We start from the raw sequence: 15,568 nt of genomic DNA, 5'->3' as shown, positions 1-15,568 counted from the left end.
CAATGGCCCCGATTCCTGCAGACACCGCCTAATTTTATTTTAAGTTATATCCATCATTTTCATATCCGTCGAAAAGGAAAGGGACGGATGATTCACAGCTCTTAATTTTAGGAAGAATGAGTAAATGAATGAATAACCCGGGCGAATCAAAAGGTACCTCGCTGGTATGCAATCCGTTTGACGTGCTGTCTACTTAACTGTGACGGGTTATTGACGGATGTAAAATTTTTAGACGGTTGGTTTAGATTTGGGCTTAAAATTGACGTGTGTTCCATTAATTTTATGCTTGTCGATTACCCGTCCCTTTCCTTTTCGGCGGATAAGAAAATGACAGATATAACTTAAAATTAGATGGTATTTACAGGAATTAGCACCATTATGTTACCTATTTCCTTTGTAGGTGTGGAATAAAGCACTATGTTATCATTCGGGAGACGGCTTCTGTGGTCCAGAGGTTGAGCGTTAGGTTCGCGATCTGGAGGCCCCGGGTTGGGACATATCGCTAAAATCTCTTTGTGATCCCTAGTTTGGATAGGACATTACGGACTGATTTCCTTATTGTCCGAAACTGAGATGATCCGTGCTTTGGAAGACACTTTAAGCCGTTGGTCCCGATTATTACTTAAGTAGTCGTTATATGACAGGGGCCTTTGGCGGCTCAATAGTAACCCTGACACCAGGGTTGATGAGGTTGATAATCCGTCTCACAACCTACACGATAGAAGATTTAGAGACGTCGACCTGGCATTTCAAGCATATTTTCATCAATAATTGCTTTATGAGAAAATGCCGTTCGAACCTGACGATAGGCCACACATCGAACCAATTTCTCTGTCTTCTTTCGGTGAAGAATGTGGTATTGTTACAGGGAGCAAGAAAAGCAGAAGGGCTACCTGATAGACGCGCTATGCCGGCGCGGCGCGGCGCTGTGCCGCCTGCGGGCGCTGGCGGCGGGCGCTGCGGCGCGGGACAAGCTGGCCGCCGCGCTGAGGGGGAACATGGACGACCTGCTCAAGTTCACCGACCTCACCGACTCCAAGGTGACCACACTACGCACTATATACACGACTTACTCCCGTAACTGGAGAAAGTCCCCATCGGACGCTACCAGCGTAGAATATACAATAATACTGCGTATAGAACGGTAGCTCTCCCCCGTACCCTAGTTTAGAACTAGTCCAGTTGGTTACTTTTTATGAAACGTCAAACCATGAAATTTGTATGAAAAGTTCATTGTGACATATTACGCTAATTTGAGCCATTGAGCAATAGTTGGGGATTTTCTTCATGTTTCTAGCTATGTTTTGGAAGATATACGTAGCTTATAACTGAGAGGTCTTATTATTCTATTATTTTTATACATCCTCTGTGGTCTTAATGGTTAGAGCGTTAGGCTCATCATCTGGAGGTCCGGGTTCGATTCCCAATGGGGACATGGTCGAAATCACTTTGTGAGGCTATCCTTTGTTTGGTAAGGACATTGTAGGCTGAATCACCTGATTGTTCGTAAAAGTAACATAATTCCGTCCAAACATCTCCACTAACCCGCAGGGAACAGCGTGGTGGAGTATGCTCCATACTCCATCCGGTTGATTGAGGAGAGTCCTGGGCCTAGCAGTGGGACGACGTACTTCTATAAGCTATTTATGGATATATGTATTCTATCATGCATAATTAAAATCCTCCACAGGCAATCCACTACGGCGTGTGGCACTGCTTCACGTTCAACCAATGGGGGCGAGCAGTGAAACTACTAACCAAGATCTTAGAAGAAAGACCTTCGAAGGAGGCAGAGGAGCGTCTGATAGAGGCGTACAAGCAACTGAAATGGGATTATCTTGCCAAGTTCGCGCAAGGACAGATGCCGATCAAGTATCCGTCGACTTACCGACCCTTCTAGATCTTCCTGGTGAAAGCTACCAGGGTCCGGGCGTTAGGAATTGGTTGTATCATCTAGTTACTCCTGCACAAAAAGTTGGAAAAACCTATCATCGCTTATAATCAGTGATCGGATATTCGGGCGCTACGCTTCGCAGTTCGCTGGTCGATTTATTAGCACTTTTGTATTGAAATCTAATCGCACGTAACAAGTATTGATAAGAATTAATAATAGTTTCGATCCGAACGTTTTGATAAACAACAATAAGTACTTAGTTCTAAAATTGTCCCCACCGGGATTCGAACCCGGGAGTACGTAGTCGTTACATGAGCCATGTCAGGGGCCTGTGACGGCTCAGTAATAACCCTGACACCAGGGTTGATGGGGTTGGTAATCCACCTCACAATCCACACGATAGAAGTTCTGAATTCAAATTGTGGTACACGATGTCATCTAATAATAGGCACTTGGCAACCTAGTCAAATCAGATACTTTTACGAAACGTCAAAACGAAAGTTTTCTTCGGAGTTTGTATGGAAATACTGTCCTGGGACGTCCTAAATAAAATCCGGAAATAAGTCGAAAGTAAAATGAGATTCATTTAGGTTGGGGCTTTTTGGCGGGAAACGGGAACGGGACAGTTGCTTTCTTCATTGAATAATCTAATTAATTAATACAAAGTGGTGTTTTGTGATTAATGATCGCATTAAGTTAGTCGGAAGACATTCGCGAGTGTTATTATATCGGAGTATTCAATAAACAAAGTGTATCTGCCTATTTTCGCTTCGTGCCAGGAAGCCGCTTCATAACTCGAAAGTTTATGCGGACTTTTGAGTTAATTCGTTTGGAGTTCGGAGTAGGAGTCTACTCCGAGGGTGGGGGCTTAGGTTTCATTATCATCACCTTTGATCATTTCATTATTCATCAAGAAAAAAAAAAACGTAAGACATGGCTGTATGGGCATAGTTCCCTTTGCCTTACCCTTCGGGGAAAACAAAAAAAAATCAATTTTGTTTGGCTTCTATTTTTAAATTAGTGTTATAATTTATCTTAGACCTAATCGAATACCCTATTGATGAACATGAAAAGTCACATTGGTTTGTATTCGGAAGTGCGTTGACTGTCGCGGGACATTTAGATGTTTGAGGCCTAATGATGATGATTATGACTAATAAAACAATAAATAACGTAGCTTCACGCTTGTATTCCTGAAGGGGTAGGCAGAGCTGTACAGTATATGCACCCAGTCCTCGCCAGCTATGTTTAAGTGTAATGAGTTGATAGTACCAATTTGAACGCCCGAGTGTAAGTGAATTGTTGATTTTCTAAGCCATGTCCATCTATACTAAGTCGCAACTTAGATACAAGTACAGTTTAATAATGAAGTGTTGTATAAAATAAAAAAAATAGCGCACAGTAAGTCGTAGTACAGTTTTGATATTGCAAATAGATAATTGAATTTTATTTTATACTGGATTATTTTTGTTCATCCCTAATGCTTTTAAAGATCTAAATACACACTATTCTGAGCGAAACAGTTCAAGAAACTAAATCTCCATTCCTTCAAACATTTGTCAATTTGATGGTTAATTTTGCATAAGTTCTTTGACGATGTTGTTGGGCACATTGATCGTTGAAAGTATTAGCGGAAAAAAATACACTGTATTTAATTATCGACACCTAATTTTTTTAAAGTTATACCTGTCATTTTCTAATCTGGCGAAAAGGAAAGAGACGGGAGGTGACAGCTGTTAATTTTAAAATCAATGAGTGAATGTAACAATAATCCGGAAGAATAAATTGTATAGACATCTCGCTGCAACCCGTTCGACTTGGGCTATCAGCTCAATTCTGTCGGATTATACGACAATATAAAAAATACGGGTTTTTAAGAGTTTATCTAGAATTCACGTGTGTTCCATATACGTATAATTTTTTAGCTTGTCGAGTACCCTTCCCTTTCCTTCTCAGCGGATAAGACACGTGTTATGATGTTAAAACGATTGGTGTTGTTTACATGTTGTATATATCCTTTAAAACATAGCGTTAGTGTAATATCTCGTCTCCTTCGCGCGAAGCCGTATACCGTTAGTGCGAAAAAATACATATATCTATGTCTTGCTGTCATTCTAATTATGCTATGTTTAAACGGGTATATGTTTGATAATTTGACGATTGAATCATTCAGTTTAGTATCGTAAGCATTTTATTATGTTAAAAGCAGGTGCTCCTGTAAGTGTGCTCAAATTAGTGCTGCAAAGGACTTTAGGCTTTTAGCCCTAAATTTCAGCCTACCGAGTCCTTTTTGGGACTAGACCAGTAAAATAGGGCTTTAAAAGCTTCGTCATTTTAAAAAACTTTTAGCCATTTTTAAAGTAGTAGGCTTTAAAAAAGCCTATAGCCTTTTTAATGTAGTAGGCTTTTAAAAAGCCTATAGCTTTTTTTAAAGTAGTAGGCTTTTTGGGACTGGAGTCTTTATTATCATTTTTTAGTAAAAGCCTTTTTACCGATTTCAAAAAAGGGAGTTATCAATTCGATACGTATGTATATAATATTATTGGAGCTACATAAAATTCACACATGATATTGGCCTTAAAAATCGGTTCTTCTGGCGTAAGTAATTTGTATGGGGCTGACGGGACGTGCTGTTACGTATTACTATAATTATTAGACTATTTCCATACTAATTGATAGTAAGAAGTTATTTTCAATATTCATAGTTAGTTAGCTAGTTGTGCATCTAACAATAAATCAATTTTTCACAGTGTTTGTGTAGGTATATATGTTTTTAAAGTTTGTTGTACCCACCCACACTTTTACTTTTTTTTACTTGAGAAAGGGACTGTATGTATAGCCTAAATAACCTTAAGGTCTAAGAGCTTCATAGGCTTTTTGAGCGTCTTATTTTATTAAATTAGTCTTAAACAAGGTTAGGCCTTTTTAAGGCCTTTAGGCTTATAACCAATAGGCTTGAATAGGCTTAACCCTAGCCTAGCCGCAAGTACTAAATGGCTTTATAGGTTTTTAGCCTACTAAGCTTTTTATTTAACAGTCTAGTCTTAAAATAAGGGCTAAAAGCCTAAAGTTCTTTGCAGCACTAGCTCAAATATTACCAAGATTCGGTTTTTTATAGACGTGAGATAATGCGGAACTTGGAAAACGACATGTTTAGGCAGTAATCATAGAATAAAGAATAATACTACGTATAGAACGGCTATATTCATAATGCTGTCTGTAAAAGTTTCATATGTATTGCTGTATGTGTACCTAAATAAATAAATAAATAAACTCTCCGCCCCGCACAGATTCGTATCGGGCGCCTACCTCACCTCCTCTGGGTCTTTAGTCTAAATGCCCGTACGCCGCTAAGGAGTAAAGGGGACAGCGCGCGCAGTGTGTCTCCCTCACACTTACGGGTTAGGTGGTACACAGTCGTCATAAACAGCCTATATACGTCCCACTGCTGGGCACAGGCCTCCCCTCAATCAACCGGAGGGGGTATGGAGCATACTCCACCACGCTGCTCCAATGCGGGTTGGTGGAGGTGTTTTTACGGCTAATAGCCGGGACCAACGGCTTAACGTGCCCTCCGAAGCACGGAATCATCTTACTCTTACGGACAATCAGGTGATTCAAGCCTGAAAAGTCCTTACCAAACAAATGACAGTCTCACAAAGTGATTTCGACAATGTCCCCATCGGGAATCGAACCCGGACCTCCAGATCGTGAGCCTAACGCTCTAACCACTAGACCACGGAGGCTGTTAACTGTTGGTACACAGTAACAATGAGTTATATAATTGAAAGATTTGTTGCTGGTGCAATTTCTTGACATTTCTTCTTCTCAACCTTGCGATATGACGTAGATGCAAAAATGATAAATTGATCTTCAACAAGTTTATCCGAGATAATAGGCTACTTGACGACCTTGTCAAATGAGATACTTTTTACGTAACGTCAAAACGAAAGTTTTCTTTGGAGTTTGTATGGAAATACTGTCCACTGACGTCATCAATAAAAACTATCATACGTCGTACTTGTTGTTGCTTAATTCATAAATAAAATTCGAAAATAAGTCGAAAAGTAAAATGAGATTGAGTTTTGATCATTTTAGACTGGCTTCTATTTCTAGAGATCTTTGACCCAGTCAAATACCCTACTTTGCATAAATGATTCTCAGATTTTTGTATAGAGTGAGTGTCTGAGGTTTCTCGACCGTTTGTTGTGCGGTAGTCTGCATTATGCAACGTCTATTTAAAACCGAAACGAGTTAATAGTATTTGTATTATTTTATACCTGAATTTATTTCTATATTTTCTATTATAAACTTGTAATAAATTAATGCAATTTTGAATGATGACCTCACTAGCGTAATTTATGAAGTTGAACTTATATAGAATCATTAGTTATGATAATACAATGTTAAATTAAGTAAATGAATAGTTAAGAATTATAGATGCAGAAATTATTGTAACTAATTTGGCATTTATGTCGACAAGCATTTTATTTTTTACTGCAAAGATCGATTGCAAGCCATGTTTCTATGATAACTCTGCACTGCAATATTTTTAAAACTTCTATATTTTTTTACACCATATTTTCCATCGTGACTTCCACAATTAAATTATTTCCGATAACATTAATCGTATATAAACAAATAGACTACCAATGGCCCCGATTCCTGCAGACTCCTCCTAATTTTAAGTTATACCCGTCATTTTATTATCCGCCGAAAAGGAAAGGGACGGATGATTGTCAACAAGTTAATTTTGAAATGAATGAATAACCCTTGCGACTAAAATAGGCATCTCGCTGGTATGCAATCCGTTATTCTGTCGGGTTACTGGCCGATGTAAAATTTTTAGACGGTTGTTTTAGATTTCTACTGAAATTGACGTGTATTCTTTAAATTTTATCCCTGTCGATTACTCGTCCCTTTCTTTTTTAATGGATAAGAAAAAGACAGGTATAACTTTTTAGATGGCGTCTGCAGGAATCAGCACCATTATCTGTAAAAGAGCGTCCGCGGCGCAACTTGTCACTAAGCTACGTCGTGTAAGGATCGAGTTTAATGTCGACACTGTACAACCGATATTTCTCATTATTTTCACAACCACAATATGTTAATTTGAGGAAACGAACTTATACTATCTACATAACATATTTGGGTGAATATCAAAATGTGCAAAGTTTGGTGGCGAACTGTCATAGAATTTTTTCGTGAAAAATTGGGTAAATTGGGAATTGAAAAATTCCTTTTTCATGTCGGAACCGAGGATCCTTTTGGATCTTTTTCATGTCGGAACCGAATTTTTCACGAAAAAATAATATGAAATTTCGCCACCAAACTTGAAATTTTGAGATTCACCCATTTACAGTACGGTTCGGGCGCTTTTTTTTAATCCTTAGCGATTCTATTTGTTTATACTTACTATGTCAGTGTCCGCTAAGTGTGAAACTGCTGATTCTGGCGAATAAACTTAATTATAATTTAGTTTCACCGTTTAAAAAGTGCCGTAGTTCCGTCCTTTTCTTACGATAAGTAAAAGAAAGGGACAGAACTACTTTTAGAACTAGCAAACCAAATGGAAATTAAGTTTGTGCCTGTCGGAATCGATACCATTAAGCCTGCCTTATTTACTTAAATATTGTAAAATAAAAGTCGATGCATATTATTTTCATTGAATTATCGTCAAACTGTTTAGTGCGTACTGCAAAACGAACAGTATAGAATAGGCCTACAGTAGCCGTAGTGTGCTTCCCGCATATCAACATTTATCGCGTCACGCGCGATATGTTGGCAGCATGCTACGGCTAGTCCAATAGGAAATGCCATGTACAGTATAGTGTGAAGTATCCATTGTGTTTTATATGTAAATGCTATCTTATTTTATTAGGGACACGCTAATACCGGTAGGCTTGAATCAATTTATTTTAGTGCATTGCAGTTTTAAGGCCGTCCGATAAAAGGGTCGGACCAACTTATGCTGGGTAATACTACTATCTTATTCATCGGCTGGTGTAAATTGGTCCTACGCACCCGCACACGCTCGGGTCATCGCGTGCGATCATCTTACACTGGACGATTAACAACTTAGTAGAACTATCCAGTATAAGTTGGTATCCATCCGAGTTTAGCGTACGCCCTAAATCTTCACAACTTGTATCTACTTTAGCTTCACGACTGTATCCCAATTGGGGTAGTCAGAGGTTCATCCATCATAAGAACAAAGTACCCACACCTAACCGAGCTTTCTGTTGGTCCAACGGAATGGAATTTTCGTATTTATTTATTGGGCTAATGATAGAATAGTATATTACTGTTTTACTAGCATATTAGTTACTCCATTCTAGTACTTTCTGGTTTATAGTTACTTATGTTAAAGAGTAATCTGATATCTTTAGTTCAAAAGTAACTTTTTAGTTATATTCAAGCCTATCTGTATTAGCATTTGGTCTAGGTTCGAGCAAAATGGGAAGAGGTGGTAGGTACTTATAATTTTTGCAAATTATTCTTGGAAATCTAGCTGTTATCTGGGGTAACCAGCCAGGGATCGGTACTGAGGCGCTTAGGAACGTGAAGTTCGCTGGTTGAGACTAATATGGATAGCACTTTTGTATTGAAAAAAAAACCCCGCGAAATCAGGATTGTCAGGAACCGATAGATTTTTTAATAGCCGCTTTAATCGATAAATCGTTTTAGGATTGCGCTTCCATAATTTCGTACCATTTTGTGGCATTTGTAAACGTTTTGATCGTAGTATTTTAAGAAAGTAACTTCTCTTCCCTTTGTGCTTGAACCGAAGCAATTGGTTCCTTCATATAAACGTGTCACGCTATAGCTTAATTTCAAAATAAAAAGGCTTATAATAAAGTAAGCTTTTATATAAAAATATGTCGTAGTTAAATCTATCAAAAAAGGTAGCCGTAGTATGAGGGATATGACGCGACAAATAGACGCAGAGTATGCGGTCTTCGTAGATATTCGCCGCGTTATATGTCGCGTCGCGTCTTTCACACTACAGCTACTGTTCTTCTCCCTTGTGTAAATGTTTCTATCACTTGTGTAAAGAGTTAGCTATAGTGTGGCGCTAATAACATTGTAATGAAATATTGTGCTTCGTGATGATTGATTTATTAATATAGGTAATGTTTTTTTTAATGAGTTGTTGATAAGAATGGAGAAATAAATATTATTTGAAGGATTAAATTTTCTTCTTGGCACCTGTCACTTTCTACGATTCTGACTCCCGCTACTTCCACTCTCATCGAAGACTTCATGCGAGCATGCATTTACTGTAGACGACAGGTCGACATGGCAATTCTCTAGTGACGTGACGTTTTCAATATCGATATATTTTTATTATGTATGTAACAAAAATGTGAATAAAATAATACCACGTTTTCATTTAAGTTAATATTTATTCATCTGAATCATCTAACGTATCGATTGACAGAAAAATTGTAACAATTATTTTTCCGTTCAATGTCACAATTTTCTAACACTTTTCTAGCTAGTTCTCGAGCTTGATAGTGAATTATTGGTTTTTTTGCTTGAACACGCGACGAAGATGCAACCGTAGCCATTTTTAAAACACAATAGTAATAAATTATGTAAGCGAGATTATAATCGATAAACGCGGTCGATACGGACTCGTGCGACACTAAGACTAAGACGCCGCGGGGACTGTGCGGGTGTGCGGGGCGACCCCGCCTCCGCGGCTCACCTCATGCCCCGATTGCCATGTCGACCTGTCGTCAACATTAGAGTGTCGGTTTAGAGTCCTCTTGACCTGGCCTTTCTTTAAAACATCCTGGATCTGATCGTAGTAAGTGGAATTCCGTGGTCCCTGCCTATCCCAATGGCAAATAGGCGTGATCTTATATAATATGCATGTTGTATCAGAGTCAGTAGTAGTACAAATAACCTCTTATGTCCGAGGCGCGCGCGTCTAATAAATCCGCATTGTTGCGATTCATCTAAAAAGCAGTATTGCAATTTGACATTTGTGCATATAAAAGTGCGAAATGTCAAATAGCAATATTGCTTTTTTAGATAAATTTATTCAATATGGCGCCCTTGAACGATGGATGACGTTTTTGGCGCTCTATAAAATTGTTTTAATTTTCATGCAACGAAAAACATCAAGTCGCATAGAACTTAGAACTAGGGTGGTATTCATAAACGAATCTCAGCTGAGACTGCCCTCAAGATCATGCTCAAGTCTCTGTTTTTATATGAGAACTGTGATTAGTTTATTAATACCACTAATGTTATGTATAAGTAACACCCAGAAGATGACTTTGTGGTCCTGAGTTTGGTTAGGACATTACAGGCTGATCACCTGATTGTCCGAAAGTGAGACGATCCGTGCTTCGGAAGGCACGTTAAGCCGTTGGTCCCGGTTACTACTTACTAATGTAAGTAAGTAGTCGTTACATGAGCGGCTCAATAGTAACCCTGACACCAGGGTTGATGAGGTCGGTACTACACCTCACAACCCACACGATAGAAGAAGTAACACCCGGCATGGTCGCACGGCCACAATCAGATAATGATTGAACAATCTGGCTGGGTTGCACTTTCCTATGCTTTCTATGCACTATCCTTTTCTGACACTCAGAACCGTCATTGCTAGAGCGAGATAATGCGACCGTAGGTAACATACACTTTCAAATAGGTACCAATACACTTTCTATTTCACACAACATCTGAATATTATTCAGTTTCACTATTGTCAAGTTCAACTATTCATTAGATCTATTTAGACCTCACTCTCTAACACCACACGACTCCGATACGATCTTGAAATGACATCCATAATACATTATACACAGTATGATGTTTTTATACTGTTAAAGACCCTATCTAACTAGAACACCATGCGTATCCACGGTCAATCCTCAATCCGTTTTTTGACAACCTAGTCAAATGAAATACTTTTACGAAACGTCTAAACGAAAGTTTCCTTTGCAGTTTGTATGAAAATACTGCCCTGTGACGTCATCAATAAAAGCTGTCAAATGGCGGATTCATTGTTACTTCATAAATAAAATTCGAAAAGTAAAATGCGGTTGACCCAGACAAATACCCTATTATAATATAAACCCTACGAATAAATAAATAAACCTATATTATATTCCCACTCCGGGGACAAAATAGAACCCATAAACACATTGTAAAATGAGTTTTACTAAAGAGACATGTACAGTCATGAGCAATATAATGTACCCACTTTAGGACTCTGTCGCACTAACACATTTGACATTTAGTGAGATTTAACAGTTCAATTTGTCAAAAAAGTTAATGTGATATGGTACCAAAGTGTATACATATTAATGCTCGTGACCGTACCAAAAGAAATTAATGTTTGCTGATTCTGATTCTACCAACAAAATGTATATAAACTTGTAGATCGAGTTGTATAAATGGCACCTCACTGCGTACTTATTAACAATATCAACTACATACATTTTGGTCCAAGCGCCACTATGGCGGATATGGCCCTTATATGGTCTTCATTCCTCCAAGAAAGGCAAAAGTTTTACACAGACAAAGTCGGGCTGAGTTATTAGTGGAGTAAATGTCACTACAGTGTCGTGAAAATCTTCGTTTGTAACTTTGAAAGCGTAAATATAACTTTCCAATTATCACTTAAGTGACGATGCGCCACAATTTCACTTTCAGTGAAGGAATTACTTCATTGAATACCTTGGTCAAAGTTGTGACTATACCTCGTCTAGACTAGACTATACCTTGGTCAAAGTTGTGACTATACCTCGTCTAGACTAGACTATACCTCGTGACTATACGGGTAGAATAAAAAAAAACATTTTTTAACAATTTTATTTATCTATTATTTAAAAAAATATATATATTTCGAAATGTATCGTAAAGTAGTTGTAATTACGACATTATTTGCATGCTTGGCTATTTGTGATAGTACCACTTTATATGAAGAACAGAAAATGGAATCAAGAGGAAAGAAAAAGAAAATTGCCCTTTTTGGTAAGTAAAATAATACCTACTATTTTTTTTTTAAATTATGTATTAACTAAATGTTATATAATGTGCATATTTGTAAGTGCACCATTAAACTAAGTAAAACAGTGCCGTGTTAGCAAATTACAAGAACACTACATTCATTCCTTTGGCAGCTCTATGTAACTCTGACACCAAGATTGATGAGTTCTGTCTCTGATCTCACAAACCCTCATGAGGAAAGATTTACTGTTTGTCATAGTTTATCTTTTATGCATAATTAGTGAATCAGAGTTGGCGGCGAAGGGTGTGCTGCCGCCAAAGAATGTTTTCGTGGTATCGAACTGGGCATAGAACCCCGCTAGCCGTAAGTTGGTAGTGTGATTACGGATCGACGATCCATCGGTGTCATGTTGGAAGTTGTATATTATAATGTGTCGCGATGTGTAAACTTCGCCAGCGCGTTTCAGGACTACATTATTGAACGGTGCCGCCATCTATTGCAAGAGGGCGGAACTAGCTGGTCAACTAGTTAGGTCCACCACACTTTGTTTGACAACTGTTAATTTTTAAAATGAATGAATGAATAACCCGGGCACCCCGGCGAATCAAATAGGCATCTCCATGATCCTGTCAACTTCATCCTGTCGGATAATAAAATTGGCCATTGTTAAATTTTGAGAGGATTGCTTTTTATACCTAAAATTGATGTGTGTTTCATAAATTTTACGCCGGTCCTTTTTCGGTGTATAAGAAAATGACATGTGTGTATTGAAACACCACTATAAGCTCTACCTAACCTACTCATAAAGTCAAATCCAAACGGACCAAGTCTTATCACAAAGAGGCATGGCCACAAACATAAATCACTTCCACGCGCGTGCGGACAGTGTCCGCATTGAATGCGGAATGCGGAACAATGAACGGACAATGCGGGACTGATAACAAAGCCATCTTACTGTTACACATTGTCCTGATACCAACATTGAGGTTTCCACGTACATTCACAGATTAACATTGCGTTGGTCAGGTTGTAATATCAAAGAGCATTCTCTGAATATAAAAGACGTTGACAGAGTCTAACGGAAAGATCAGTTAGGTAGGCGTGGGAACTTAGTTCATCTTGTGATGGATGAACCTCTGACATCCATCTCTCAATCAATCAATAATACTTTATTGCACAACGACATATACAAAGGACATAAACATACGAATAAAAACATAAACATCTCTCTTCATCTGAAATAAATAATAAATACTTAATAAAATAAATAAAAATGAGTTTATTTTTGTAAATCAGTTACAATTATTGGACAAGTCTTCCCGGTAGGTAATCAGATACTCGTGTTGGGAATGATCCGCAACTTTTTTTTTTTAACGTTGGGAAATGCATTACGCATACCACGCCGCCCGGGGACGACGACGTGGTTATGTGGGACTCCCCGGGTGTCGCCACCCGGTATACCCACTAAAACCCAACGGTGTTCCTCCTTGCCGCCCTGTGGCGGGGATACGGGAACGCAATTGCACACAACCGCGTCCCCGCCGGGAAGGAATGATCCGCAACTTCCCTTAAGGCTAGGTAACTACAGTTTTACAGATAATTGGGCCTCTTAATTTAGATAACATTTAGTTTAGACATGTAAGTTAGTATTTAATTTATAAGTTAGTTATAATTTATATTTTAGTTACATTTTTTTGGCGTGTGTGAGTGTGACTGGGTGTGGGTGTTATAATATGTGATGTATCAGTATATATTAGGGGACTGGCTGGTGTAGTGGCGCTGTGCAAAAATAAGAGAAATTGGGGTACCAATTGGGTATAGTCGTAAACTTATGTTATGTAACGTGTGAATAAAGACGGCTAGAGAACTCACACCTACCTATAATAGGTACCGACACGTAGCTTTATACTAAACGTTCAAACAGGAAATTACTATAGAATTTGTATGAGAAAGCACACTGTAACGTCATAGAAAAAGTGATAAATAGTCGGACTTATAATTACATTTGTTTTTTAATTAGTACAGAAAAAATATTTATCGTTAGTTTTAGATCTGCCTTATTTAGTAATCAGGATTTCATAATTTATTTTTGATCTAGGGTACAACCCAATTATATCGAGGGTTTAAACCAATGGCCGTATAACGTTTATTCGCGTAGTTACATTCGCTGCGTCTACTGGTCAAAATCCCGCGCGGCGCGGAATCCGTGCCGCCAGTGCTGGTAACTTTATGGCTTTGCCTTCAGATAAATTATAAACGGTTCCATTTGGGCTAACTTTACACTGCATTTTTTCTGACACTTTCATGGGGAGGTGAGATATACACGTACGTTACCGCACACATCTTCTCATTGCCACACACTCGTAAGAAAAAATCAACGTGAGTGTATACCTCGCCTCCCCAAGAGAGTGTCAGAAAAAATGCAGTGTAATGTTAGCCCAAAGGGAAACCCCGTCTATAACACCCATACCAAAACAAAGCCGTCATAAAAAATAAACTAACCGATCGTTCATATATTTCGGCAGCGGACGCGTGCTCGTGGCAATTTCCTTTTATAATTTCTCTAGTATTATAATATGTCTGTGGTATAAAGTAACTGATTTGACTAGTTGGAAACTAGCCTATTCGCGCCGCGCGCATGCTGAGGCGCGGGCGCAGAAGACAAATACGTATAGGTGCCGTTTCTTTATCGCTCCTAAAGGGGAGCGTAAAAAAATACACAAATAAATAACATACGTTAGCTCACGACTAGTCAGATGTACATCTATCGCAAGATGAAGTAAGTACCCACGTATCACCGAGCTTAAGATTGGGTTAACATAGTAAGATTAAGTCAAATATTACCTTTCATCTTTCCAGTTTACTTCGCCGATCTGGTGTTGAAGAAGTTCTTCATCTTAAAGCTGATATATGCCTTCGTGTTCTGGTGCATCATTCACAAGGCCGGCTATTTCCTCTCCTGGTTCATCAGCTACCTGAAGGAGCAGAAGCATGATCATCACGAACATCATGATCACCATGATCATCATCCGCATTTCGACCACGGCCCGAGTTACGAGTACGGTCACCAACCCTATGGTCCACCTCAGTATTCGAGCTATGGACCGTATAGAAGAAAATGGAAGAATTAGTTTAGTATGTCGCTCATATCCATAGAGTTATTAATATTTTGAAAGTACGATATTTAATTTAATAAATAATGAATTGAAATTCAAATAATTTTCTTTTTACCTTTGATGGGTTTGCTCTTGGCCCCAGACTTGCCCGAAGGCATTGACGAATTCTAAGATGGAGCGAGCTCGCCCAGAAGGTGCCTGTTCACTCTGGCCTTGAAAGCACCCGGGTTATATGCATTCGGAAATACAGAATTTAATATAAAAATATCTTTATTCAGTAGGTAACATAGTAAACACATATAACACACATTGAATCGTCAATTTTTAATAACGAACGTGTCAACCGCCTTAAACTACTAGCAGCTTCTCACAACCTTATACAGGTTGTATAAGGTTGCCGAAGCAAAAAGAAGCTGCAAGAAAAACCTAAAATTACATAAATTATTGTTATACAATTCAATAATTTGGCAGCCTAATATCACTGCCCGAAATTGCACATGACATGGTCTCCCAAATGGTCTTGACTTCCATTCATCCAACATTATTAATTAGGTCTCGACGTATCAAAGCTTAGTTAATAGCTTAAAC

The 15,568-nt window shown here is 38.5% G+C and overlaps 1 protein-coding gene across 3 annotated transcripts in view; it reads left to right on the top strand.

The window, feature by feature from the left end:
• LOC126378021 (tripeptidyl-peptidase 2) overlaps positions 1-15,568 on the top strand; it is a 477,445-nt gene that overhangs the window by 22,503 nt on the left and 439,374 nt on the right. The window contains exons 25-26 of one of the 3 annotated variants that reach the window (XR_007568028.1): positions 869-1,040; positions 1,691-5,423. Coding sequence is in view for 1 of the 3 variants with exons in the window: in XM_050026079.1 (XP_049882036.1) it covers positions 869-1,040; positions 1,691-1,900 (382 nt within the window). In the remaining 2 variants the exon portion in view is untranslated. Of the gene's footprint in view, positions 1-868; positions 1,041-1,690; positions 9,089-15,568 lie in introns of those variants that run through there. The other 2 variants (XR_007568025.1, XM_050026079.1) reach the window with 2 other exon arrangements.

The sequence above is a fragment of the Pectinophora gossypiella genome, chromosome 2 (genome assembly GCF_024362695.1).
Source record: "Pectinophora gossypiella chromosome 2, ilPecGoss1.1, whole genome shotgun sequence".
In the NCBI taxonomy this organism is placed as follows: domain Eukaryota; kingdom Metazoa; phylum Arthropoda; class Insecta; order Lepidoptera; family Gelechiidae; genus Pectinophora; species Pectinophora gossypiella.
Note: the sequence above shows the minus strand (reverse complement) of the source record. Positions and strands in the feature narration are given on the sequence as shown.